Genomic DNA, 24,671 nt, shown 5'->3' with positions numbered 1-24,671 from the left:
TCCTAAGGGTATGATTTACCAAGAGGAATTATCCTGGTGGTTGAGCTAGACGTGGAAAAATACTACGATCTTTGCTAGAAATTGGTACTTTCTAGAATGAATACATAACTGGAAACTTTTCCTTTTATGGGATTTCAGTTTTTCTTATTATTATTGTTGTGTGTGAGTGAAGGCATACATGTGCAACAACATACTCATGGAGATCAGAGGACACCTCTAAGGAGTCTGTTCTGGGGATTGAACTTAGCCTTATTCAGAAAGTGCTTTTACCCCAGTCATCACACTGTCCCCTTCTGTGCTGTTAACACAGTCACCAGTTCTACTGCCAAAGACCATGAAGCCCAACCAGATCTCCTTAGACCCCTGTGCTCATGTGCTCCTAAATAATAGTCCTTGTTGCATAGGGCAGTGTTTGTTCTATTCCAAGATCCTCAAATTGTACCTGAATACTTTGGGCCAGTTGAATTGGAAACTTTTAAATTCTTAAAGTTGGCTAAATCTCTAAAAGTGTCTTATCTGGCACTGGTCCCCTCTGGCATTTTCCCTTAGCACTTCCAATGATTCTCTTTATACTAGGAATGTCATTTGACTTTCTCTTTAAGAGCACCATAACCTGTTTTAACAGATACTACAAAAAACTCTCTAACCAAACTCAGTGTAATGTTAAAACCTTTTAAGACTCTAGATTCATTTCAACAAGAAGCCAAACCCCACTTAACCCAAGAGGTTTTGGAGATCCCATAGATATCTAGATGCTGTCACTGACAGTTGGTTCCAGGAGTATCATGCAACTGGCTACATTAAAAATGAAGTCTGGTAACAATTTGCTGACAGAAGGGTAGGTTGGTGCCATATATGTACTCTTTTTGTGTGGAGAAACCACAAGCTGAACTTTGGGGTCCTCTACTTACTCATATTCCTATTTCAGCTGCCAAGATAAACAAATCTAACTAATGAGCTATTTGACTTACAGTAGGCTGTGTTATGTTTTGTTTGGTGGCTTGGTTTGATTTTGAGACAGGGTTTCACTATGCAGTCCTAGATGCCTTGGAACTCACTATGTAGCCCTAGATGACCTGGAACTCACTATGTAGACCATGGAACTCACAGAAACCCACCTGTCTGTACCTCCTGAGTCCTGGAGCTACATGTGTACACCATCACACCCAGTTTTAAACTTTAAATATTAACCAGCAAGAACTGAACACTTGGGCCAGCCAGCTTGAGAACCTAGGCAATAACTTTATATAAGCCAGACCTTCTTCATTCCTTTGGATCACACTAACAGTTTATGCCCATAGCTCTGTCTCCCCAGTTTACATGTTACTGATGGAAGTCTATCTTTTTGCCTTAAATTTTTTTCCTAGTGATACATGTTTTGTTTTTATTAGAGCTACATTTTATTTAAATATTTATTAATGTGTAAGTGTATAAGAGACAGGAATAGAGAGAATATGTATGTCACATGTGTGCAGATGTCTGAAGAAGCTGTTAGAAGGTGTGAGATCTGCCTGTAGTTACAGCCAGTTTTGAGTCACTGGATTTGAGTGCTACAAACTCTGGTCTTCTGAAAGAATAGCAACTGCTCTTAACCTCTGAGCCTTCACTGTAGCCCCAGATCTACATTGCTTAATATTAATAAAGATGAATTCTTTTGGTACATATTGCTGATGAGATAACTGCTTTTCCTATGTGTATATAAAATATGCATATTTTATATTTTAATAAAACATAAAATTTAAAAATTGTTTCTATTTTGTTAAAACTATTCACACATACACACGAATCTGGGACTTAGTTAGTTCTATGATTAATATACTATCCCAGAACCATTTGTTTTTAAATTTTATGTGTATGAGTGTTTTTTGCCTATTATCTTTTTAATTTTTTGACACAGTTTTTTTCTTTTTATCATACTTGTACTATTGGTTTCCTGGCTTCTGTTGTTAATGTCTTTTTTAAAGACTAGTTGCTTTTATTTCATATGTATGAATGTTTACCTGCAGGTATGTATGTGCACCACATGTGTGCCTGGTACCCTTGGAAGCCAGAAGAGGACATTGGATCCACTGGAACTGGAGTTACAGGTGGTTTTGAGCACCGTGTGGGTGCTGGGAACTGAACCCCAGTCCTCTACGAGAGCATTATGTGCTTTTAATCCCTGAACCACCTTTCCAGTCCGTGTTTGTTGATTTCTTACCTTGTCTACTAGCTTTGTGGCACTAGCTTTAAAGCTATAAGTTATAAATTTGAAAACATGAAAGTTTTTTATACATATCATTCTGTAAGGAAAAGAACAGGAACAAAAATTATTGACCAGTTATGTTCATCTGAATGAAACACCATAGGAGACAGCTTCCTCTGACAGGATAATTGACATAAGTAGATGTTTTACTTTGGTTCCTAATGTTTTGAGGTTGAGAGTTTGTTTTGTTTTGTTTTGTTTTGTTTTGTTTTGTTTTGTTTTTCTAATCAGAAATCTTCTCATTTTGTTGTTGTAGTTGTTTTTAAGTTCCAGGCTCAGTTCTAATATAAAGATGGAAAGTGTTTTGGGTTTAGTTTGGTTTGATTTGGTTTGGTTTTGAGATAGGAGCTCACCATGTAACTCTAACCGTCCTAGAACTCACTGAGACCCTCTGCCTCTTGAGTTCTGAGATTAAAGACATGCACTACCACACCTAAAATGGGAATTTTTAATAAAAAAAAAAAAAGGATTGTTCATTCCTGCATGAGATCTTTTTGTCCGTAACCAACAAAAAGAGAAAGGCAATTAATATAGTTGAGAGAAGATAAAAGTTAATATGGATTCAAGAAACCAAAGATGAAGGTATTTATATATTAAGATGTAAAATAAGTGACAAGAACTTTATATTGAGGACCTTGTTAATAACTGAAGGCATGCTATTAAATAAACCTGTGTGTTCTTGTTCTCTCTCTCTCTCTCTCTCTCTCTCTCTCTCTCTCTCTCTCTCTTTCTCTCTCTCTCTCTCTTCCAATTCCACAATCATTTCTCTGCTTCAGTACATCACCATTACTTCTCAAATGGTCTTTTTATAAGTTTAGCCTCCACACAACTATTAAGGTATCGGTTTGAGACTTACATGCAGTATATATTCTCTTGGTTTAAAAAATGAGTGATTAGATGCACACTTTTAATCCTAACAGATCTCTGATTTCTAGGCCAGCCTGGTCTACCTAGCAGTTCCAGGCCAGCCAAGGCTACTTAATAAAATCCTGACTACAAAACAAAGAAAAAAAGTAAATAAAAATAAAAACTTATAGTGAGAAACTAGACATGTAGTTAAATTTTACTGCACTTAGCTAGCATGCACAAAGCTATGGGTTCATTCCCTAGCACCGCAAATTAGTTGATTAATGCCTATAGTGGTTATAGTTGTAATTGAAAGTCCAAATCCATCAACATGGTATTTAGGAGTTTTTACTTTCTAATCTTAATCTTCCTTTTTCTAAACTGTTATATCACTGTATTTATTCCACATGGGTTCAAGTCCAATAAGGTCTGGCAGAATATATCTCTTCCCAATATTTTCCTCACTTCATTCATTCTTTTATTTCCAAAAAATATATGAATATTAGTTTCATTCTCTGTTTCCATTATATAATCTGTAAGCGTCTCTTTAGTCTTTGACAACTGACTCTGTGAAGATTCTGACTGTCCTAATATCTACCATTAATTTAGCAGAATGCTGGTATGATATGCACATGAGTGAGAATAGTCCCTTAATATTAGTGCATCTTCCTGATTTTGCAAGTAAGTAAAATAAGCTAAAAAGGCTTCGCAGCTAGTATAGTGGTATAAGGAAAGTCTAAACTCCTGTATTCACTCCTATGTTTGCCTGTTTCCTGATATCCATACTGTTAGGCATTTTGCTGCTTTGTCTAGCCATACCTTTGCCTTCACAGAATGTCCCCTTCATAAGTGCTATTGACTAAATGAATACCTATTCCGGGTCACATAGTAGTTGGGCAGGCTGGTAGTATATTTCCATTCAGTGGAAGAAGGCACTATTTATAAAAATATCTTTAAAATCCCCAAAACACAAACAAAAACAAAAAAACAAAGAAATGTATTGTTGGTTGGGTCTCAAATTTTGGGGGAGGGGAATAAAATAGCTTTAGTGTCTGAATATGGCTTCTTGCTATAGAATAAACCACAGCACAGAGATGCACAATAGCAGTTTCAGTTGACTTTTAAAAGTCAGGTTATCCAGTTGACCTTTGGTAGAACACTCTGCAAAGCTAGCCGAATGCATAAATACTCTCCAGGTAGAGTAAATAGAATAGTTAGGCTTAGCAAAATCCTGCACAACACATATATGTGAGCTTGCTTTCATATTGAAAAAAAAATGTCATATAGTATCTATTAGTACTTATATAAACAAGTACAAGATCAGTTATGTCTTTTCTTTGGTTGTATTCGGGGTCAAATAGTATATAGCATTCATTTATTTACATTGTGAATATGTGAGTGTGTGCATATGTGTTCACATGTTCACACATTCCCACCATGGGAGTCATGGGAGGTCAGAGGACAACCATGCAGATTCCAGAGGTCAAACTTAGGGTATCAGGCTCAGTGACAAGCACCTTTACCCAATGAGCCGACTATTTCACCGGCCCGAGGATATAACATTCAGTATTTTAAAGACTCAGTAGTGAATGTTGGTAAGGAACGGTGATTTTTAAACCAAGTGTGGTGGCACATTTTTATAATGTATCACTTGGAAGATAAAGGAAGGAAAATTTTGAGTTCAAAGCCACCTTGGCCTCTATAACACTACCCATCTAATAAAAAGTAATTTTAGTTATTAATCTTATTGTAATCAGATTTTCATTATAGACTTAGTAAAATGTAATATCAATTCAACTTTTTAACTGTTTTTTTCTTCTGTCTTTTCTTTAGTGTTGCTAATAACAGTACTTGTAGTGGAAGGGATTGCTGTGGCCCAAAAGACCCAAGGTAATGTATGGACAGTGGTACATGGCATATTTCAGTTTGAAAGAATTTCAACTTTAGAATGCTATGTCATAATCTTTTCTTAGTTTGATCTCTGTTACTGTGATAAAATACCATGACCAAAACCAGCTTGAAAGAAGAAAGGATTTATTTGGCCTACAGTCTCACGTTGTAGTCCATCATCAAAAGAAGTCAGAATAGGAACCAGGTGGAGCAGGAATCTAGAAACAAGAACTGAAGCAGCCACTTATAGAGGAACACTGTTTACTGGCTTATGCCTCGTGGCTTCCTCAGCCTACTTTCTTAGAGCACCCAGAACTAACTGCCCAGGATGACCCTACCCACAGTGGGCTAGGCCATCCTACATCAATCATTAGGCAAGACAATGCCCCATGCTACAGGCCAGTCTTCTGAAAGCATTTCTTTTTTCAGTATAGGTGCCCTCTCTGATGACTCTAGCTTAGTTGACAAAAATATTTACCAACACATTGTTCTTGAGTATTGATTGCAATGACCTAAAGCTTTCTATCAACCTATGGACCTCAGTTTAGCCAAAATCAGCTACAGTTAACTAAATTGTCTACAAAAAGCTTGGCTGATAAACTTGTTTAAACCCAACATCACTGGTAGCTTTTAGTACACTGTTAATTACATCTAAAAATTAAATGAAATTCACAGTTCTATCACTAACAAAAATAAAAGTGTCTTTTCAAATGTGAACAAGTAAAGTCTTTCAGTATAGTCTTCAAAGCCAGTTAGTCCTATTGTAATTGATAGTGTGATTTTTTGAAGCAAATTTTATGTCAGAGTTTAGTGCATTTTCTGTACAACTTTTTTTTATATTCATCAAAGTTATATGTTTAAATGATAAAAATCAAAGTATATTAAACAGTTAGAAAAAAATCAACTTTTCATTCTATTCTTCCTATTTCCTGCTTTATGGAAATAACTGTTTTAAACTTTGTCTTTATTTTGTGTGGAAAAGGATGGACACATGTTGCCACAGTGCCATCCACAGGGTATAACAGCTTTGGGACGTGGGTTCTCTCCTGCTGCTTCCTGAGTTGTGGTGACAGAAGCCATGTCATCACCTTGCAAAGCATGAACTTCTACCCTCTAAACTAGTGGTTTTCTAAACTTGTGTTTCTGGACTGGCTCTTTTGGCAAACCTCTATCTCCAAAAATATTTCCATTATAATTCATAACAGTAGGAAAATTACAGTTATGAAATAACAATGAAAATAATTTTATGATTAGGGGTCACCACAACATGAGGAACTATATTAAACGGTCACATAATTAGGAAAGTTGAGACCCACTGCTCTAAACCATCTTAACCCACTAATAGCTGCTTTTTTTTTTCAATTTTCAGAATCTTTATATAACATACTTTAAATAGCTGCTGCATTTTTGTCATTTCAGTTTTAAAGATTAGCTCCTAACTTCTCGCCATGAAACATGAGGTATTGGTAATTGACATACCTACTGTTCACCCTTTTACACATCATAAGCATTCTCTTTCTGTTAGACTATCCTTATAGATGTAACTGCATCATAATTCAGGTTCCATCAGCATTCAGAACTAGGCCTTGTGGTGCATGCCTTTAATCCATGCCATTTGTGAGGTTGAGGCAGGAGGTTAACAAATTCAACGCTGGCCTGATCTTCCCTGGGAGACATTTCAAAACCCATCTTATCAATAATTAAATGAACAAACAAACAAATAAACATAAAACTCTACACTCATTAAGTTTTTCAATATGAATTCTGTCTTTGGGTTTAGGAATATTTTGATTTTGTTCAATTTTTTAAATTTCCTCCATTTTCACTGTTATTTATGTCTTTTCAGGAATTCAAACTATTTACTTACAGCCTTCTTGGGTTTTATTACTTATCTTAGTTAGGGTTTTAGTGCTGTGAACAGACACCATGACCAAGGCAACTCTTTTTGTTTTGGTTTGGTTTTTGGTTTTTTTGGTTTTGGTTTTTGTTGTTGTTGTTTTTTTTTTTTTTTGTTTTTTTGGGGTTTGGGGGTTTTTTTTTTTGTTTTTTTTTTTTTTTTTTTTTTTTTTTTTTTTTTTTGGTTTTCTAGACAGGGTTTCTTTGTGTAGTTCTGGCTGTCCTGGAACTCAGTCTGTAGATCAGGCTGGCCTTGAACTCAGAAATCTGCCTGCCTCTGCCTTTCAAGTGCTGGGATTAAAGGCATGCACCACCACTGCCTGGCGACCAAGGCAACTCTTATAAGGACAACATTTAATTGGGGCTGGCTTACAGGTTCAAAGGTTCCGTCCATCGCCATCAACATAGGAGCATAACAGCATCCAGGAAGGCATGGCACAGGAGGAGCTGAGAGTTCAACATCTGTGCCAAAGGAAAACAGGAGAAAACTGGCTCCCAGACTGCTAGGATGAGGGTCTTAAAGCCCACACCCACAATGACATATCTATTCCAACAAGTGACACACCTCTGAATAATGTCACTCCCCCAAGCTAAGCATATGCAAACCATCACATTACTTTTATACAAAGTGGTGGGTTTATTATGAAATTTAATAATGAATTAAATATAAAATTTTATTTTTCTGTAGTTTCACACATATTTTGTTCAATCTGATGAGACTTCCTCAATTTTTATTACATAAACTAAGAATTACAAAACTTTTTATGCAAAGAGCCAGAAAATATTTAAGTCTCTATGAGCCTGTCTCTGAAACAGTGACCCCAGCTCTTTTGATGTGTGAAAGCAACCAAATGAGCAATTGAAGGGCACTGAACAGTCCAGTAAAGCTAACGCACACCACAGGCATCCTGTCTCTGCCCTGAACTTGCGGAGTTTTTCCTTTTCTCTATTTGGTGAAGCTTGCTTCTATTAATTTTTTTTTTTTTTTTTTTTACAAATGTGCTTCTTAGCCAGGTGGTGGTGGCATACTTTAATCTCAGCACTTGGGAGGCAGAGGCAGGCAGATCTCTGAGTTTAAGGCCAGCCTGATTTACAGAGCAAGTTCCAAGATAACCAGGATATACAGAGAAACCCTGTCTCAAAAAAGGGGGCTTTTTATTTTATGAATATATTTTCTTTCCTGTCTCTGGGGAAATTACATAAAGCCCTGTTGTTGCTGGTTGGATGGTTGATAACTTGGATTTGTTGTTTAATTTCATTGCACGTACCTAGTGTTGCTTTATTCTGTTTTCCGATCTATTTTTCATGCTAGAAGCTTTCTTCAAATTCCTAGTTATCTTTTTATGTACTTATATTTTAACTTATATATGTACTTATATTTTAACTTGTATGGATACACTTATATATGTGTTTATATTTTAATATGTATTATATTTTAACAGAACACTACAGCTGATCTTGAGTTGTCTATAGGTATAGATACGATGTGTTTACCATGGTTCTTACCTTAGATTTGAACTGACATTTGGGACTCTCTGATCTGTATGATTAACCCTTTCTTAGATAAATAATGGAGTCCTCAAAAATAAATCTGTTTCCTGACAAGTCTCTGTTACTTCAAGAGACCAAGTTGGAGAAACCTAGGACTATTATTGAGGAAATTTTTAAGTCGCCATTTCCAACCTCAGCTGCCCCTGGTTGTCCTCAGTTCATTAATCCTACTTTACCTTCACCAAAAAAAAAAAATGTGCCACTGCCGCACGCCTTTAATCCCAACACTCGGGAAGCAGAGGCAGGCAGATTTCTGAGTTCCAGGACAGCCTGGTCTACAGAGTGAGTTCCAAGACAGCCAGGGCTACACAGAGAAACGCTATCTTGAAAAACAAAATGTGCCACTTCACATGTGGGTCAGAAGACAGCTTGCAGATTCTCCCCTTCCACCATGGCTTCTGGGGATCAAACTCAGGTTGTCAAACTTCGTGACAAACTTATCCTCTACTATCAGGCTTTCAAAATAAGTCTAAGAAGCTTTCTTGTACTTCTGCTGCACTCAGTTGGTTATACTCACTTGTCAGTGGTTCTTATGAAGTTATATATGCAACAGAGTAGGCAGTAGTTTTGTGTTGCGGGAAGGAAAAGAATGCTTATTATGTTTTGCTGTAATGATATTTGAAATTCTGTTCAAGATGGACAAAATATTGGAATCAAGCACATTCCTGCAACCCAGTGCGGCATTTGGGTTCGAACCAGCAATGGTGGTCATTTTGCTTCACCAAATTATCCTGACTCATATCCACCAAACAAGGAGTGTATCTATATTTTGGAAGGTATTTGACAAATCTTTTTCTTTTGTCAGATGAACTTTTACTTCTCTGTAAAACTGAAGGCATTAGCTAAATGCTCTGTTTAAACAAGTTGGAACAAAAATTTAACATGGTTGAGTTAAATAAAAATAAAGATTTATAAATATTGAATACATTAACAAAATGATAGTTAAATATTAATGGGAATTTTTAATTTTTAATTTCAACTAAGTGCGTAACTATATATGAGAAACTTCTCTGATAAGGAATGTAAGTTCACGATGTATCTCGCTGGGCCTCTGTTCGTGTTGATGAGCTCTTGTTTTCTCCATATCGCATATGATACACCACATGTGGTACATTATTTTTTATAAAGTAAGCAAGCATTAGCCTTTCACCTCTCCTAATTTTAGTCAACCAAGTATATTTAGCTAATTTAATAAATGTCATATGCCACAGGGAAATGTTACTGTAATTCTACAACATAGCGTGATTATTCCTATGAAAGAGATTTATTATGGCTTTTACGTGCATAGTCCCCAGTGTAGTTCTCTGATGTGAAGCACTAAAGGGACTGATTTGTTTGTCTTATCTGTCCACATATATATGTCTACTTCATCCTGCCCTGTTTGCTTACTCTTCTTTATAGCTGCCCCTCGTCAACGGATAGAGCTGACCTTTGATGAACGCTATTACATAGAGCCATCGTTTGAATGTCGGTTTGATCACTTGGAAGTTCGAGATGGGCCATTTGGCTTCTCTCCTCTTATAGATCGTTACTGTGGCATGAAAAGCCCTGCATTAATTAGGTCAACGGGAAGATTCATGTGGATTAAATTTAGTTCTGATGAAGAACTTGAAGGACTAGGATTTCGAGCAAAATACTCATTCATCCCAGGTAACAAATTAAGTGTCCTTAAAAAATAAGTTACCTCTCGATATATCACTGATTTTAGAAGCTTAAGGTTAGAAAAGGATAATTTGGGCTGCAGAGATGGCTCAGTAGTTAAGAGCACTGGCAGCTCTTCCAAAGGTCCTGAGTTCAATTCCCAATAACTACATCATGCCTCACAACCATCTATAGTGGAATCTGATGTCCCCATCTGTCATGCAGGCACACATGTAAATAAAGCACTTATATACAAAAAATAAAATACTTTTAAAAGAGCAAAGGATAATTTGATCAAGGTAATTAGGTTAAGACTAAAGAAATTGTCGTAGTCAAAATCAGTTGAAGAATAAGCAAAGAAAAAATTTTAAAAGGGAACAATAGGCCATATATCATTCTAATATTGTGGTTTATCAGATAAAGTTGCATTTTCTTCTTAAACATCTTTTAGGGCACAATTTAAGACCAACAACATAAAAATATATTTTTTTTAAAAAATAATTCAATCCATTCTTTTCATAATTTTCAAAATGTATTTTGCAGATTATTTTAATTGTACTTATTAACTATCTATAAGTACACTAGACACTATTTAACAATAAAATTAATACTGCATCTGCATTTAGAGGGCTAGATCTGGGATTTAGTCTTCTCTACTGTCCAACCGCTATACGCTTAAGCACAAAGTTGTGCCTGAGACTTGACAATAGTAAAGTAGTTATACCTTCTGTATTCATTTCCTGGGGCTGACATAACTAATTAATATAAATCTGGTAACTTAAAGAAAGAGAAAACAATTTGTTGTAGTTCTAGAGGCCAAAAATTCCAAAATCCAATAAAGCCTCACTCCCTCTAGGAACTGAATATGTTTAATTTTGTTGGGAAGGAGCAGAATTGAGACAGTCTCTCTATGTAGCCCTAGATTGTCCTAGAACTCTGTGTAGATGGTGCTAGCCATGAACACTGCCTGGCTCTGCTGAGATTAATAAAGGCGTGTGCCACCACAACCAGCTAGAGTCTGTTCTTTATGTTTTCCATTGTTTGAAAAGACTATCTCAACATTTCTGTGTTTGTGACCATATTTGCTCTAACTTATGACTTCACTTTTTTGTCTTAAAATGTTTTTTCTTATTTAATTATATACCTACTTATTTATTTCTGTGTCTGTATCTGCATGTACATATATGCACAGGGTGTCCACAGAGGCCAGAAGAGGGCATCGTGTCCCCTGAAGCGAATTACAGGTGGTATGAGCTGCCCTGTGGGTGCTAGGAACAGAAATTCCATTCTCCCTGATTAGAGCAACAAGTGTTCTTAGTTGCTGGTCCATTTCTTCAAACCCAGTCTTCTTAAAATTCTTATTGATATATTTTGTATTGTAATACAATATCCACTCTTTTTTTTTATAACCATATAAAGTACAATTCACAGGAATTTGGATGTGGATATATCTGGGCACTATTACACTGTCAGCCTACTATATGTAGGTCTTCCCTACACCAGATAAGCATCCTGATCAAATTCTGTGAGAATTCCAAAGCTTCATCCAGTGAAAAGTACCTATAGTCTGATGTAGAAACTGAGAGATCAGTATGTTATTGTGCTCAAGGAGCTTACAAACTTAACAGAATGAAAAAATAACCTTGTGCAGCAAGTGTATAATTGTTTTTGTTTCACTTTTCTGAGAGAAATTTGTTAATTGAAAAATACAAAAATCAAACTAATTATCTTGTCACTTTATGCTTAAAATTATGAAAATTTGGTAGTTATCTCTTAAGATAGATTTTTTTACTCAATAGGCTTTTTACAAAACTGGTCATGCTATGCATAAAGCTCTATTACTAGCTTTTTTTTCCTTAAAAAATAAAACCACTTTGAACCTGAATCAATGAGCATTATGTAAGTTATTTGCATTACTTTTATCTATCTAATACTGAAAGGACAATATTTTCAAATAGGAAAACTTGCTTAACAGACTTCAATAACAATTTTAAGCTCACAGCAAAATTGAGCAGGAAGTGGTTCTCATGCCTCCACATCTATTTCCACATTTTGCCAAAAGTGGTATCAGTATATTACCATGGGTACATCATAATTACCCAAAGTCGTTAGCTTCACTATAATATAGTTCACCTTTGCTATGATATGTCCCATGATAAGTATATATGATAAATATCATATATCAACTGTTATTATGCAGAGCAGTTTCACTGCCTAGAAACTTCATATATTCCACTGCACATCTCTCCCTCACTCTAAATTTCTGGCAACCTCTGGGCCATGTTTTCCTATTTCTGTATCATGTACAGTTAAGAGCACATATATGGGGGGCTGGTGAGATGGCTCAGTGGTTAAGAGCACTGACTGCTCTTCCGGAGGTCATGAGTTCAAATCCCAGCAACCACATGGTGGCTCACAACCATCTGTAATGAGATCTGATGCCCTCTTATGGGGTGTCTGAAGACAGCAACAGTGTACTTACATATAATAAATAAATAGTTTAAAAAAAAAGAGAGAGCACATATATGTTGACTCTTCAAGTTGACTTCTTTCACTTAATTATATAAACATTAGGTTTTTCCATGGTTTGATAGGTGATAGAGGGTGTGTATCTGTCATATTTACTGTATGTATGTTTGCCACTGTGCATAAGCAGAGCTTAGTAGATAACTTGTAAGAATCAATTCTCTCTACCATGTGGACTCCAAGCTGAATTGAGACATGTGCTGAGGAAAATTGGAAACAAAAAGCAAAGGTTGTATCAGTCCAATTGTATAAGTTACCTAAAGTCGTTCACTGCTCTAGTTGGCAACATGAACCTAGGAGAGTGGTGCCTAAGAATGAGGTGGATTAAAGTCTCATGCAATAGCCAACTTTATTCAGATCATCAGGCAATTTATACTCTAGATACGAAGAAGAATCACATGAATAAAGTGTTCAATTACAAGTACAATCCGAACATGACAAAAACATGTTTTTCCATAGAGGCATCTGAATAACAGCAGCTGAAATAACCTCACCCCTATCAACTACACCTGGGAGGAACATAAAAACACAAGAACAATTATATGTTTTGAAGAAACTGAGGTCACAAGTCTCTTGTCTTGTTTCCTTGTTTTCTCCCAAGTGTTCAGACTTCTCATTCGACTCATTCTTGGACTGTGTTCCAACATCAAGTAGTAAAATTTATGGAACTAGAAAGTAGAAAGCTAATACTTTAATGTGTATAAACTTTTCTTCTTGATGATGAAAACTAGTTTTGAAAATAAAAAATAGTGATTATTGAACAACCATGTCAATGTACTAAAACTGACCTCTACACCAGAAAGTGGTTAGTGAATGTGCCACACTTACAATCACAGCTACTCAGGAGGTTGAGATAGGAAGAGAGCACATTTGATGACAGATTGGGCTAGATGCAAGATTTTGTCTCAAAAAAAAAAAAAACCCCATAGTTCATATGTTATGCTTTATCTAGAATTTATTACAACTAAAATAGGGTGATTTGTTTTTCTCAAAATGACTAATGTAAAAAATATGATTGAGTAGAGTAAACACAAAGTATTTACCTCTGTGAACCAGTTCACAGAAATTTAAGACCAGTCATTTGTAACAAAATAAGCAATCTGTTTATTTGGTCAGGTATTTAATGTTTACTGCCTACTTTAACTGAAGTAATTGATGTTTTACTGTCATAAAATGCTATTAAAATGTATATGTGAGTCACATTTTCACAAATTTAAAGTTCTTGAAACAAAAGAAATAGACAATAAAAACGTTTTTCAGGGCTTGGGAAGGTGGTTCAGTAGTTTAACTGCTTGCTATGCACATGAAGGCCTACGCTCCCATGTAAAGAAACATGTGAAAATGAAAACCTGTGTGTGACAGCACTGGGAGACAGAGACCAAGAGGATCCTCGAGGCTCTGACCCACTCAAAACCTTCAGGCTTTAGGTTCAGTGAGAGATTAAGTTCAATTAGAGATCCTGTTTCTAATTTTTTAAAAAGTGGAGCATGACATGGGAAGATACACAAGTAAACCTCTGACCTCTTTAAAATATTTTTAAATATTTTCAAAAATATATTTAAAATAACCAAATTTAGGGCCAAAGAAATTGGCTCAGCAGGTAGAAAACAGCATTTGCACATAGGCCAGGCAACCTGAATTTAATCCCCAGATGCCCACAAGGTGGCAGGAGAGAACTAACTTCTGCCAACTTGTCCTGACCTCCACACATAAAACTAACCAATTAGCTAAAATCAAACAACTTTCATGTGTAAAGACACTTGGAACAAACATAGTTTTGTTTTGTTTTGTTTTAACCTATCATGAGAAATTTCTATACTCTTTGTAGATAAAGTACAAATAAGTTGTAAAATGCTTAGAATTGCTGGAATATTTTATTTTGTACCTTATAGGACTTGTGGTATTACCTTCAATACCTTTGGTATTACACTTGTGGAAGTATGGTAAATATTAAATAATATCTATTTTTATAGATGAGGAAGCTTAAGAATTAAGTATTTTTCTTATATAGTAGCAAATCTAGAACTATATTGAGTTTCATGAGTTATTTTTCTATTGTGTCATATTTTTTACTGTTAGACAGGAATTCCCCAGTTTTTTACTCTGTAAAAAAACCAACTCATTTCAATAAATATGCGATATATAGTGGACTAAAATACAACTGTTTCTGCTGTTATTTAAAGGCATATTTCCAGTTATAAACTATACAGTGCATTTAAAGCTGGCCTATATGCACTTACAATAGCAAAGTGGATCTCTTCTAAGTGCGAAGCCAGTCTGGTCTACATAGTAAGGTCAAGGACAGACAGAGCTATGAATAAAGACCCTGTCCAAAAAATAATAATAAAAATAAATTTTAAAGAAAAAAAAATAAATTTGATTAATTTTCCAAAAAGCTCATATACCTTTTCCCCAGTACAATTTAAGATTTTAATTCTGCTTTGATTTTTTTTTTGCAAAAGATTCATTAAATAAGAGTAAGTTTAGTTATAGTTTTAAAAAGAAAAATCACTGAAATGTGTTTGAAATTAAGATAATAGTTTACTTTACTTCTCAGTCTGTAATTTAGAGTCTTTCTAAAGTACCTTCAGTTAATGTCAGTATTAATAGGAATGAAGTGTCCTCTTGCTTGAAGTAAACCATATATGTGAAATAGGTTTTCCAGATTATGTGTATAGTCTTATATTTGTGGTTCCTATTCTAACCGAGAAATAATTGTTGAAATAATAATAATCTGTATAGTAATATATAATAGCTGAGAAATAATCTGTATAATATTTTTAAGAAAACATTTGACTGATTAATTTATAAGCCAGTAGCATTTTTATATTTGAAAATATCACCACTACTCATTGAAGTAGACACTTTAGAAAACACTTAATATAGTTCAACACAAAGGAAATACATTCCTTTAAAGGCTGAACAGTATTCCATTGAATCAAATATACCATATTTTATCTGTTCATGTAATAGTGGACTAGCTACTACATTTGAAAGATAATGTTTTCAATAGCAATAAAGCATTTGTGATGAAAAAATATACAAATTTTCATTAAATGTTAATCCCATGAACATTGTCTTAAATGACTAGTGATATGCAGTATCTGTCATTGAAAATGTCCCTTATATTGATATGTAAGGAAGCTTGAAGCATAACTTTAAGTTAGGTCGGAAAAGCTCAGTACCAATGACTTTCTTCTCTTTTCTGTTACAGATCCAGACTTTACTTACCTTGGAGGTATTTTAAATCCCATTCCAGGTTTAGTATATTTACCTCTTTCTTCTTATGGCATTTTTTATTAGTTTTATTTTTCTTTGAATATCTTTTTTTTCCCCCTAGATTGCCAGTTTGAGCTCTCAGGAGCTGATGGAATAGTACGGTCTAGCCAAGTAGAACAAGAAGAAAAAACAAAGCCTGGACAAGCAGTTGACTGCATATGGACAATTAAAGCTACTCCAAAGGCTAAGGTACTTTTTGTTGTATATTGATTTTGTTCAATTCATGTAAATATTTGTAACTCTTTTTAAGTTTTTTGTTTCATTTATTGTATTGGACATCTATGAAGATCATAGTGTTTTTGCAGTTAAATAAACTGAGATAGAAATAATTTAAAATATATAAATATATATTAAAGTTTTTTAATTTTGAAGTGTATACATGCACAAAGGCACACAGCACACCTGTGGGAATCAGAGGACAACTTCATGGAGTTGATTTTCTCCATCTGGGTGTAAATTCAGGTCACTGGGATTGCATAGCATGTATTTTTATTTGCTGAGCCATCTCATCAACCACATATTAAGATTCTTTATCTTGAAAGATGATGGTTTTTAAAATCTATGGAGTCCTAACTGGTGAATGCAAGTATTGATCACATACTTGTTGTTTTTGTGTGTGTGTTTTGGTTTGGTTTGGTTTTTTTTGGATTTTTTGGTTTTAGTTTTGGTTTGGTTTGGTTTGGTTTTGGTTTGGGGGTTGTTTTGTTGTGATTTAGGGCCTCGGAAGATGGCATGATGAGTAAAGTACTCACTGTGTAGGCCTGAAGCCCTGAGTTCAGATCCACATAAAGCCCAGGCACCTTTGTGGTAGTGCACTTTTGTAACACCAGCCTAGGAAGGGGGTAGACAGGCGGCTCTCAGAGGTTTGCTGCTCAGCCTGTCCAGCTGAGATGGAGCGTTCAAGGTTCAGTGAGAAAGTCTGCCTCAAAACTAACTAGGTGGCTAGCAAGAGAGAAGATACTCCATGTCCACCTCTGGCCTACACGTGTATATACACACACATACTCTGTCTCTCTCTCTCTCTCTCTTTCTTTCTCTCTCTCTCTCTCTCTCTCTCTCTCTCTCTCTCTCTCTCTGATGAGGAACAGTAACCTGCAAGAAGTTAATATGTTTTAGAGGGTTGGTCATATCAGTGAGAAATAAAACATTGAATCGCAGTTCATTGTTCTCACTGTGCTGCCCCCTGCTGATCATGTGAAACTTATAGACAGTGCTGTACAAAACAATGCTCTTAAATAACTCTGAAATTGATTGTTGACTACTTTTACTTTTTGTTTTTAATTTATACTTCTAAGAATAAAATTAGACTTACTTTTTGTATTTGTTTAAAAAAGGAAATGAAAGAAGAGCTGGAAGAATATATGATTTGGGGGCCAACCTGGGCTACATAACTGAGACCCTGACCCTCACACAAAAAACCTGAAAGTGAGATTTATATTTGTGGAAAATAATAGGTAACCTAAAAACACATTAATAATTTATTTTTATTTTATGTCCATTGGTGTATGTCTGCGTGAGGATGTCAGATATGGGAGTTACAGACAGTTGTGAGCTGGCATGTGGGTGCTGGGAATTGAACACGGGTCCTCTAGAAAAACACTCAGTACTCTTAACCACTGAACAATTTCTCCACACACATACCTCATCCCCTGAAAATAGGTAAAAAAACAATCATAAATGCTGGACAAAACTTGCCAGGTATTCCTCAAAGAGCAAATATAAATTCAAAAGAAATCCAGTAATTCATATGAAGACAGATAGCTGTATATTACTACAGTAAAATGAAATTAATGTTGTAAATGCCTCTGGTGACTTCAGTTAGTTATTACTGCTCAGAGGTGGCTATACCAAGAGTTTGGTTTTAACACTGAGTCTGAAAATAAATAAATAAATCAAGCCTAGGGCTTGTGTGGTCATTGTGAGACCCTTGCGAACAGAACACTTAGAGGGTGATGAGTAACATGAAACATGTTGTGGCTTGTTCTCTGGAGAGATGAGGCTGGGATCTCTCCTGTGGTTTCATACCTAGAAAATTACCTCTGTGCTCATGATGAATTCATATTCACCTGGTCAACCCAGGAAGCAAAAATTACAAGAATTAAAAGGGATCATGTCCTAAGCTTACAACAACTTTAAGGTACTTGTCAAAATTTAATCCAAAATAGCCAAACATACTACAGAACTTGTATCTGTAAAACTCACTGAATATCACCTCCCAGTCCCACATTAGGTGTTCACTCTGCTCGTAGTCCATCTGGAAGTAAGAACAGACAAAACAAAAAGTTCAGTTTCCTAGATTTTACATTTCCAAGAACTATGTTCTACAAGAAGGAACAGAAAGGTGAGAAAGAAAAATGACCAGGTAGATTTTAACTTTTTTAAGACTTATATAAAACTTCAATAATAAAATAAATTGTTATTCAAAGAGCTGAGGAAATTTATTAATAAGCACATGTAGCAGTATTTTAAGGAATTTTTTCAAGAATTGATGAAAGACATAACAGTAGCTCCCCTACTGCCATCCCAAGAAATATATATATATATAGCTTAAATGATGTATAGATTGAACCCACAAAAAAAAAAAAAAACAGGAAGATTGCCTTTTAAAAGGTTATTCATTTATTGATGACATGTATTTATTTATTATGTATGTGAGGCCATATACATTATTTATATAGTACATGTGTGTCATAGCATACATGCAGAGGACAGAAGACAACATGCTAGAGTCAATTCTTTGAATTCTTGGAAACCATGAATCAAACTCAGATTATCAGGCTTTATAGTAGGTGTCTGTGCCTACTGAACCATCTTGCTGGCCTGATACTGTTTAGATTGACCTCCCCACAGCTAACACACTCTCTCCTTCAATATTCCTGAATTATTTCTTAATATATTTCTTACCTATATTCCATCTGGTCAACCCAGACCCAGGCCTGTAGCCCTCTAGGGCTGACTCTTACATGTTGGCAGTTTCTTTGTCATATACTTCTCAGGCCTGATCTTTCTGCTTTTCTGGCATGGCGGTTCTCCCTCTTCCCTCAGTTCCCTTACCTAGGAAAACTAAAGTCCAACCTCTGTCCCCCTGTCCTGACATTGGTCGCTGGCAACTTTATTTATCAATTAAAACCAACTGGGGTCAGGGTCCTGTGGCATCTTACATGCAGGAATCTTGTGTAATTTTTTGGGAACCCAATTGACATAAAACAAACAATAAGCAAAATCCACAACATTTCCCCATTTTTATCCAATTAGAAAGGCCTTTTCTTTCAGATATACAATGAACACAATTATGTAAGCTATAAGCCATGTTATATATTAATAACATCTAGTCTATCAATTTTGTCAATTTATGTATATTACTCTAATATCTATCCTAACTTAAAGAGTTTATAATTTTGTACCTGAATTATGTTTTGATTTTAACTTGTATTACCATCTAAAAACCATTCTTTCAAATCTACATCATCTTCCTCAATACTAAACAACTGAAGTTTGATTATGAGACTATAAGTAGTTATCAACCCCATCAAAGATCCAAGAATGAATTAAATATTACATGAAAATATAGGAAGCACAAAAACATTGCTTTTAAAAGTTAACTAATTTGTAGAAACATCTGACTACCTGGACAGTTTCCCTTTCCTCAAAATGTTGGAGTATCTGTCTTCAGCCTTCTGGCCCAGAACCATCTGACAGACCTTAAGTGAAGCAGGAAATATGAAGGACTGGCTTACACTGTCTTGGCAGAGCTAAGCTGTCGACTGTCTTGCATCGAGTGTCTTTTCTTAGAAAGTATTTTTGTCTATAGATGAATTAAGGCAATTCTTGCCCAGTGGCTACCTTGTCACAACTGGAACAACTCTATATGAAGGTTTATGATGCTCAGTATCTTCTTTGAACCTTGAAGGGGGTACTGTTAGGAGCAGACATGTCCCATAGTAAAAATTTTCATTAATAATGAAATGACTTTAAATGTCGTATTTTGTGAATTTTTGGTGTTTCTGAAGACTATATAAATTATATCTGAACTATTACAGTTTGACTACTCTTAGCTGTTTCTACTTAAATAATATAGAAAGTATCATATTATAATGTATTTAGAATATAATGTAACCATGAGTTTACTATCTGGCCCTTAACTTACATTACTTTCATCCTCAATGGTTTGTAATAGTAGCTATTAGAAAGACTATATCTAAGCTTTGCATTCTTAAGCGAGTTGTATAAGCACAATATCTAAGAGTAACAATATTTCAAATTTGTATCAATATAAAAAAATTATACCAGTGAAAACCTTAAATCTGTATCAATATACAAATTCAGTACCAATGTAAGAAGTTACAACTTCAATTTTGTATCATTATGAAAATTTTTACTAATGTAAGATTATGGCTATATAATGTTTTGTTCAAGAATAAATGTACACTGACTGCTCTTCCAGAGGCCCTGAGATCAATTCCCAGCAACCACATGGCGGATCACAGCCATCTGTAATGGGATCCAGTGTCCTCTTCTGGTGTATCTGAAAGAGTGACAGTATACTCACATAAAATAAATAAATAAATAAATAAATAAATAAATAAATCTTTTTTAAAAAGAATGAATGTAGTAATCCAACTCATTTATTTCCTCCCTGTTTAAAATTATAACCATTTTCAAATTATCTCTTGAAATGAGAACCTAGCTATAATTTATAAAATAGCCATAGTCAGACACCCAAACCCAAGGGATCAGGTTAATGACTCTCCACAACTTTTTCCTGCTGAACTGGGGAGATTAAATTTTTTTAAATGGGTGGGGAGGAGTAGGAAAATTATAAAAATTGGTTAGATTTAAGAAAGCTGGCTTTAGTATCTGTATGCTTAGAGGGCTCAGGGATTGACTGAACTTTTGACTGGATCCATCTGAAAGACTGAATGAACTGAGTCCATCAGGAATCTAGCTATTCCTGAAGCTGTGCTGGAAGCACGTCTCTGAAACAGCTTTAGGAGCCAGGGAGCTGGGACAGTTGGTCATTTAGCATCCCTGAGGATAAATGTTGTCAGAGCTGCACACTCTGTAATATATGAATCTTTCAGCCAAAATTTAGTATTATTAAGATATTCATACGGATTGTACAAGGTGCAAAGATCAGTTAAGGATGAACTTTTGCTCCTTGTTTGAGCAGGTGAAAGATAACTATCCTTTTATGAGTTTGATCAATAACCAATTGTAATAGATCTTCAGTCATGGCATGTGAAGGATGGCATGATGAATCTTAAGAGTTCTATAACCAACAAGAAATATTGTCTAATTTTAGCTGAAGTTTTGTCTAGGGACACTTTTATGTCTGAGACAGTTACAGGACTGTTCCCATGTGGAGGAATCAGTAAATTATGTTACCTATGTCCTATTTCATTTTCTCGAATTTTTCTTTTCTGTCTTTTGCTAAGATCTTTAGGGGCATCTTCCCCTATAATATCTGATCCATATCACTTTAGAAGGGGTCCAAAGCCTTTTCTTCTTTCTATTAACACAAATATAGAGCTTCTCTCCCAAAATAGTATGTCCTTGGTCCATAAACTGGAATCATCAAAGGTGTAGATTGATTCAACTTACTAGCCTTTCTCTTTAGACCTGTTCTGTTTTGACCTCTCAGGACTTTTAGTATTATAACCACCAAAATTATAGCCACATGCATTTTGATAATTAAAACAATTTAAAGCAATTAATCTAAACAAATTATCTTTTGAGGCAGTGCTCTTTCATTATAGCCTGCCTTGTTCTTACATGATTAATTTTTAATAGTGAGATCAAGGCCTAAATTTATTTATTTATCTGTGTATACTTAAATTCTCCCTTCTATGAAGATTAATATCTTTGTGTATGTGTATATAAATATATAAATATTTATATGTATATATATTCTTCTCTTTATATAACTTGAATTTACATCCTTTCGTATGTATTTAGCTTTTATTGAATTCCATTCTGCTGTAAGCCTATTTCTAGGCTATTAATTTGTCACACCAGGCTAAGCAATCTCAGTATTCCTGTAGAAACCATGTCCAAATAACCCAAGTGCCTGCCCTGGCATAGAATTTTTTAAATTTCCTTTGAATCATTTCTCTCATTCATTCTCCATTCTATGGAGATTAATGCCTTCTTACTATTTGTTGAAATAGGGTTTCTCTCTATCTCCATGTCTTTGTTTTTTATATTTCAGATCAAAGGCCTGGATTTCTATATTCCATGTATACTTTAAACAATTACCACTATATCTCTATCTTTTATTTATCTGATGGCAAGTAGCCTCTGCCATATGTCTCTGTCTTCTGAGCTGCCTGTCTTTTTGTACAGCAGGTGCTCCCAGCGCCTCTGAGTTTAAACCTCTGGGGTAGCTAGAAGTTTTTGAGAAGGGCCCAGGGTAAATATCCACCACCTAGCTACGTCTGGGTCAGCATGGGGGACTTAACTGTTTCCTAGCTCATGCCATGAACCCCAGAATTATGTATGCCAATTTACTACATTTTTGGTCCTAGCCCCAAGCCTGTACAGCTTGGGAAGAGACCATGTGGCTTGGGAAAAACCCACAACTCTGCTAACCAATTTTCCCCACCTCCTAATCTCACATTGTGTGTGTTTTCCATTTGAGAATCTCCAATTAATTTTAATAGTGAGTTCAAACCCAATGTTGGGTTCCATTGTGTTTTGAGCTTTAATAAAATTTCTTTTATGAATGTGGGTAGTACCATTGCATTTGGGATATAGATGTTCAGAATTAAGACTTTATCTTGATGGATTTTTCCTTTGATGAGTATGAAGCATCCTTCCCCATTTCTTTTGATTACTTTTGATTCAAAGTATTTTATTAGATATTAGAATGCCTACTCCAGCTTGTTTCTTGAGACTGTTGACTTGGAAAACCTTTTTCCAGCTGTTTACTCCAAGGTGTGTCTTTCTGTGTTGCTGAGATGTGTTTCTTGTATACAGCAGAATGATGAATCCTGTTTATGTATCTAGTCTGCTACTCTTGTGTTGATTTATTGGTGAATTGAGTCCATTGATGTTGAGAGATGTTGATGACCAATGACTGTCACTTCCTGGTATTTTGTTATTGGGGGTGGTACTATGTGTGTGCTCTTTTGGGTTTGTTGTGAAATGATTAATTTCCTGTGTTTTCTTGGGTGTAGTTACTCTCCTTATGTTGGAGTTTTCCTTCTAGTATCCTCTTTAAGGCTGTATTAGTAAAAAGATGTTTAAATTTGGTTTTGTTGTGGAATATCTCAGTTTCTCCATCTATGGTAATTGAGAGTTTTGCTAGGTATAGTAGCTTGGGCTGGCATCAGTGGTCTCTTAGGGTCTGCAAGACATCTGTCCATGATCTTTGGCTTTTAGAGTCTCTGTTGAGAAGTCTGGTATAATTTTATATAATTTTATAGATTTTATATAATGTGGAGAGTGATTAGGAAGATAGCCAATGATGACATCTGGCAAGCACATGCATATATGCATCTTTTTTATTACCTTTTTTATTGTGCTTTCTAAATGTCACACTATACTCATAGTTTACTTATAGACATGTATACACTATAGGCTAGTGGCTTTAATGAAGATTTCTCAAAAGAAACCATGTGAATGCATATCAACCAAAATTAAAACCAAAAGATAAAAATAACTTATACAGAGCCATATAATGTACACATGTATACAAGTGAACAGATTACATGTTATGAAAAAGAAAAAAGCTTACTGGTGAGTTTATATAGCATACTTTGTGTAAGTCTTTTTAATGCTATCTCAAGGTGTAACACAATTTCAGTGCAAAATAAGTCCTTAAATGAGCACTATATATGATTCCATGAGGGGATATTATTGAGAGACCTAAACTTTGTTTAAATTCGAATATTCCTATAAAATGTAGTTCTCTGTAAGCACTATGTTTAGTTGTGTATTTTATTCTTCAAACAAAAATTTTTGCTATTCAAATTGTGAAGGTTGTTAGGCATATGTTTAAAGTAATAATTTTGAAAGCACTGGAAATACCTGAGAATGCTGATTGTTGAAGAGTAATAAGTCAGCCAGGCAGTGGTGGCACACGCCTTTAATCCCAGCACTTGGGAGGCAGAGGCAGGCGGATTTCTGAGTTCGAGGCCAGCCTGGTGAGTTCCAGGACAGCCAGGACTACACAGAGAAACCCTGTCTAAAAAAAAAAACAAACAAAAAAAAAAGGTAATAAGCCAAGCATTTATTCTTTTCACTATGTTATTATTCTAAATTGTGTCATTATTGATGAATTACATACTTGGAGGGGTTTTTTATTAAAAAGAAAGCATACAAATGACCAATAGATTTGAAAAACAGCTAAGCATCACTATTAATCACAAAAACATAAATCAAATTTTGACCAATTAGAATGGCTGTTACCTAAAAGTCAGTAGCAAATACTGAGGAGGCTGAAGGAAGGGAAACTCCTACACCTTGTTTATGGAAATGTATATTAGTTTTAGCCACCATGGTAGAACCTCCTCGGAGCACCAGAAATAGCACTGCCATGGGACTTAGCTCCTCTGTTAACAGATATATCCCAAAGAGAAGTAAGTAAGTAAGTCAGTAATTAAGTAGATGCTTGCACTTTCATGTTTATTCCAGTACTGTTCACTCAGCCAAACAATGAAGTCAACAAATATATGAATGGTCAGAAAGGCTATATATACACAGTAGAATATTATTCACCTGTGAAAATGAAGTACTGTCTTTCTTATATCAAGTAAGTCGAATATAGGCAACTGCCCACATGTTCTCACTTAAAATG

The 24,671-nt window shown here is 35.2% G+C and overlaps 1 protein-coding gene across 3 annotated transcripts in view; it reads left to right on the top strand.

Moving 5' to 3' along the window:
• Window positions 1–24,671, top strand: part of Neto2 (neuropilin and tolloid like 2) — a 47,762-nt gene that overhangs the window by 12,786 nt on the left and 10,305 nt on the right. For 2 of the 3 annotated variants that reach the window (XM_034522952.2, XM_076915551.1), the window contains exons 2-6: window positions 4,925–4,981; window positions 9,064–9,204; window positions 9,830–10,078; window positions 15,810–15,854; window positions 15,936–16,063. In XM_034522952.2, coding sequence (XP_034378843.1) covers window positions 4,925–4,981; window positions 9,064–9,204; window positions 9,830–10,078; window positions 15,810–15,854; window positions 15,936–16,063 — 620 coding nt within the window. The remainder of the gene's footprint in view (window positions 1–4,924; window positions 4,982–9,063; window positions 9,205–9,829; window positions 10,079–15,809; window positions 15,855–15,935; window positions 16,064–24,671) is intronic. The other variant, XM_034522953.2, reaches the window with a different exon arrangement.

The sequence above is a fragment of the Arvicanthis niloticus genome, chromosome 18 (assembly GCF_011762505.2).
Source record: "Arvicanthis niloticus isolate mArvNil1 chromosome 18, mArvNil1.pat.X, whole genome shotgun sequence".
NCBI lineage: Eukaryota > Metazoa > Chordata > Mammalia > Rodentia > Muridae > Arvicanthis > Arvicanthis niloticus.
The sequence above is the reverse complement of the archived record's forward strand: the minus strand, read 5'-3'. Positions and strand labels throughout refer to the sequence as shown.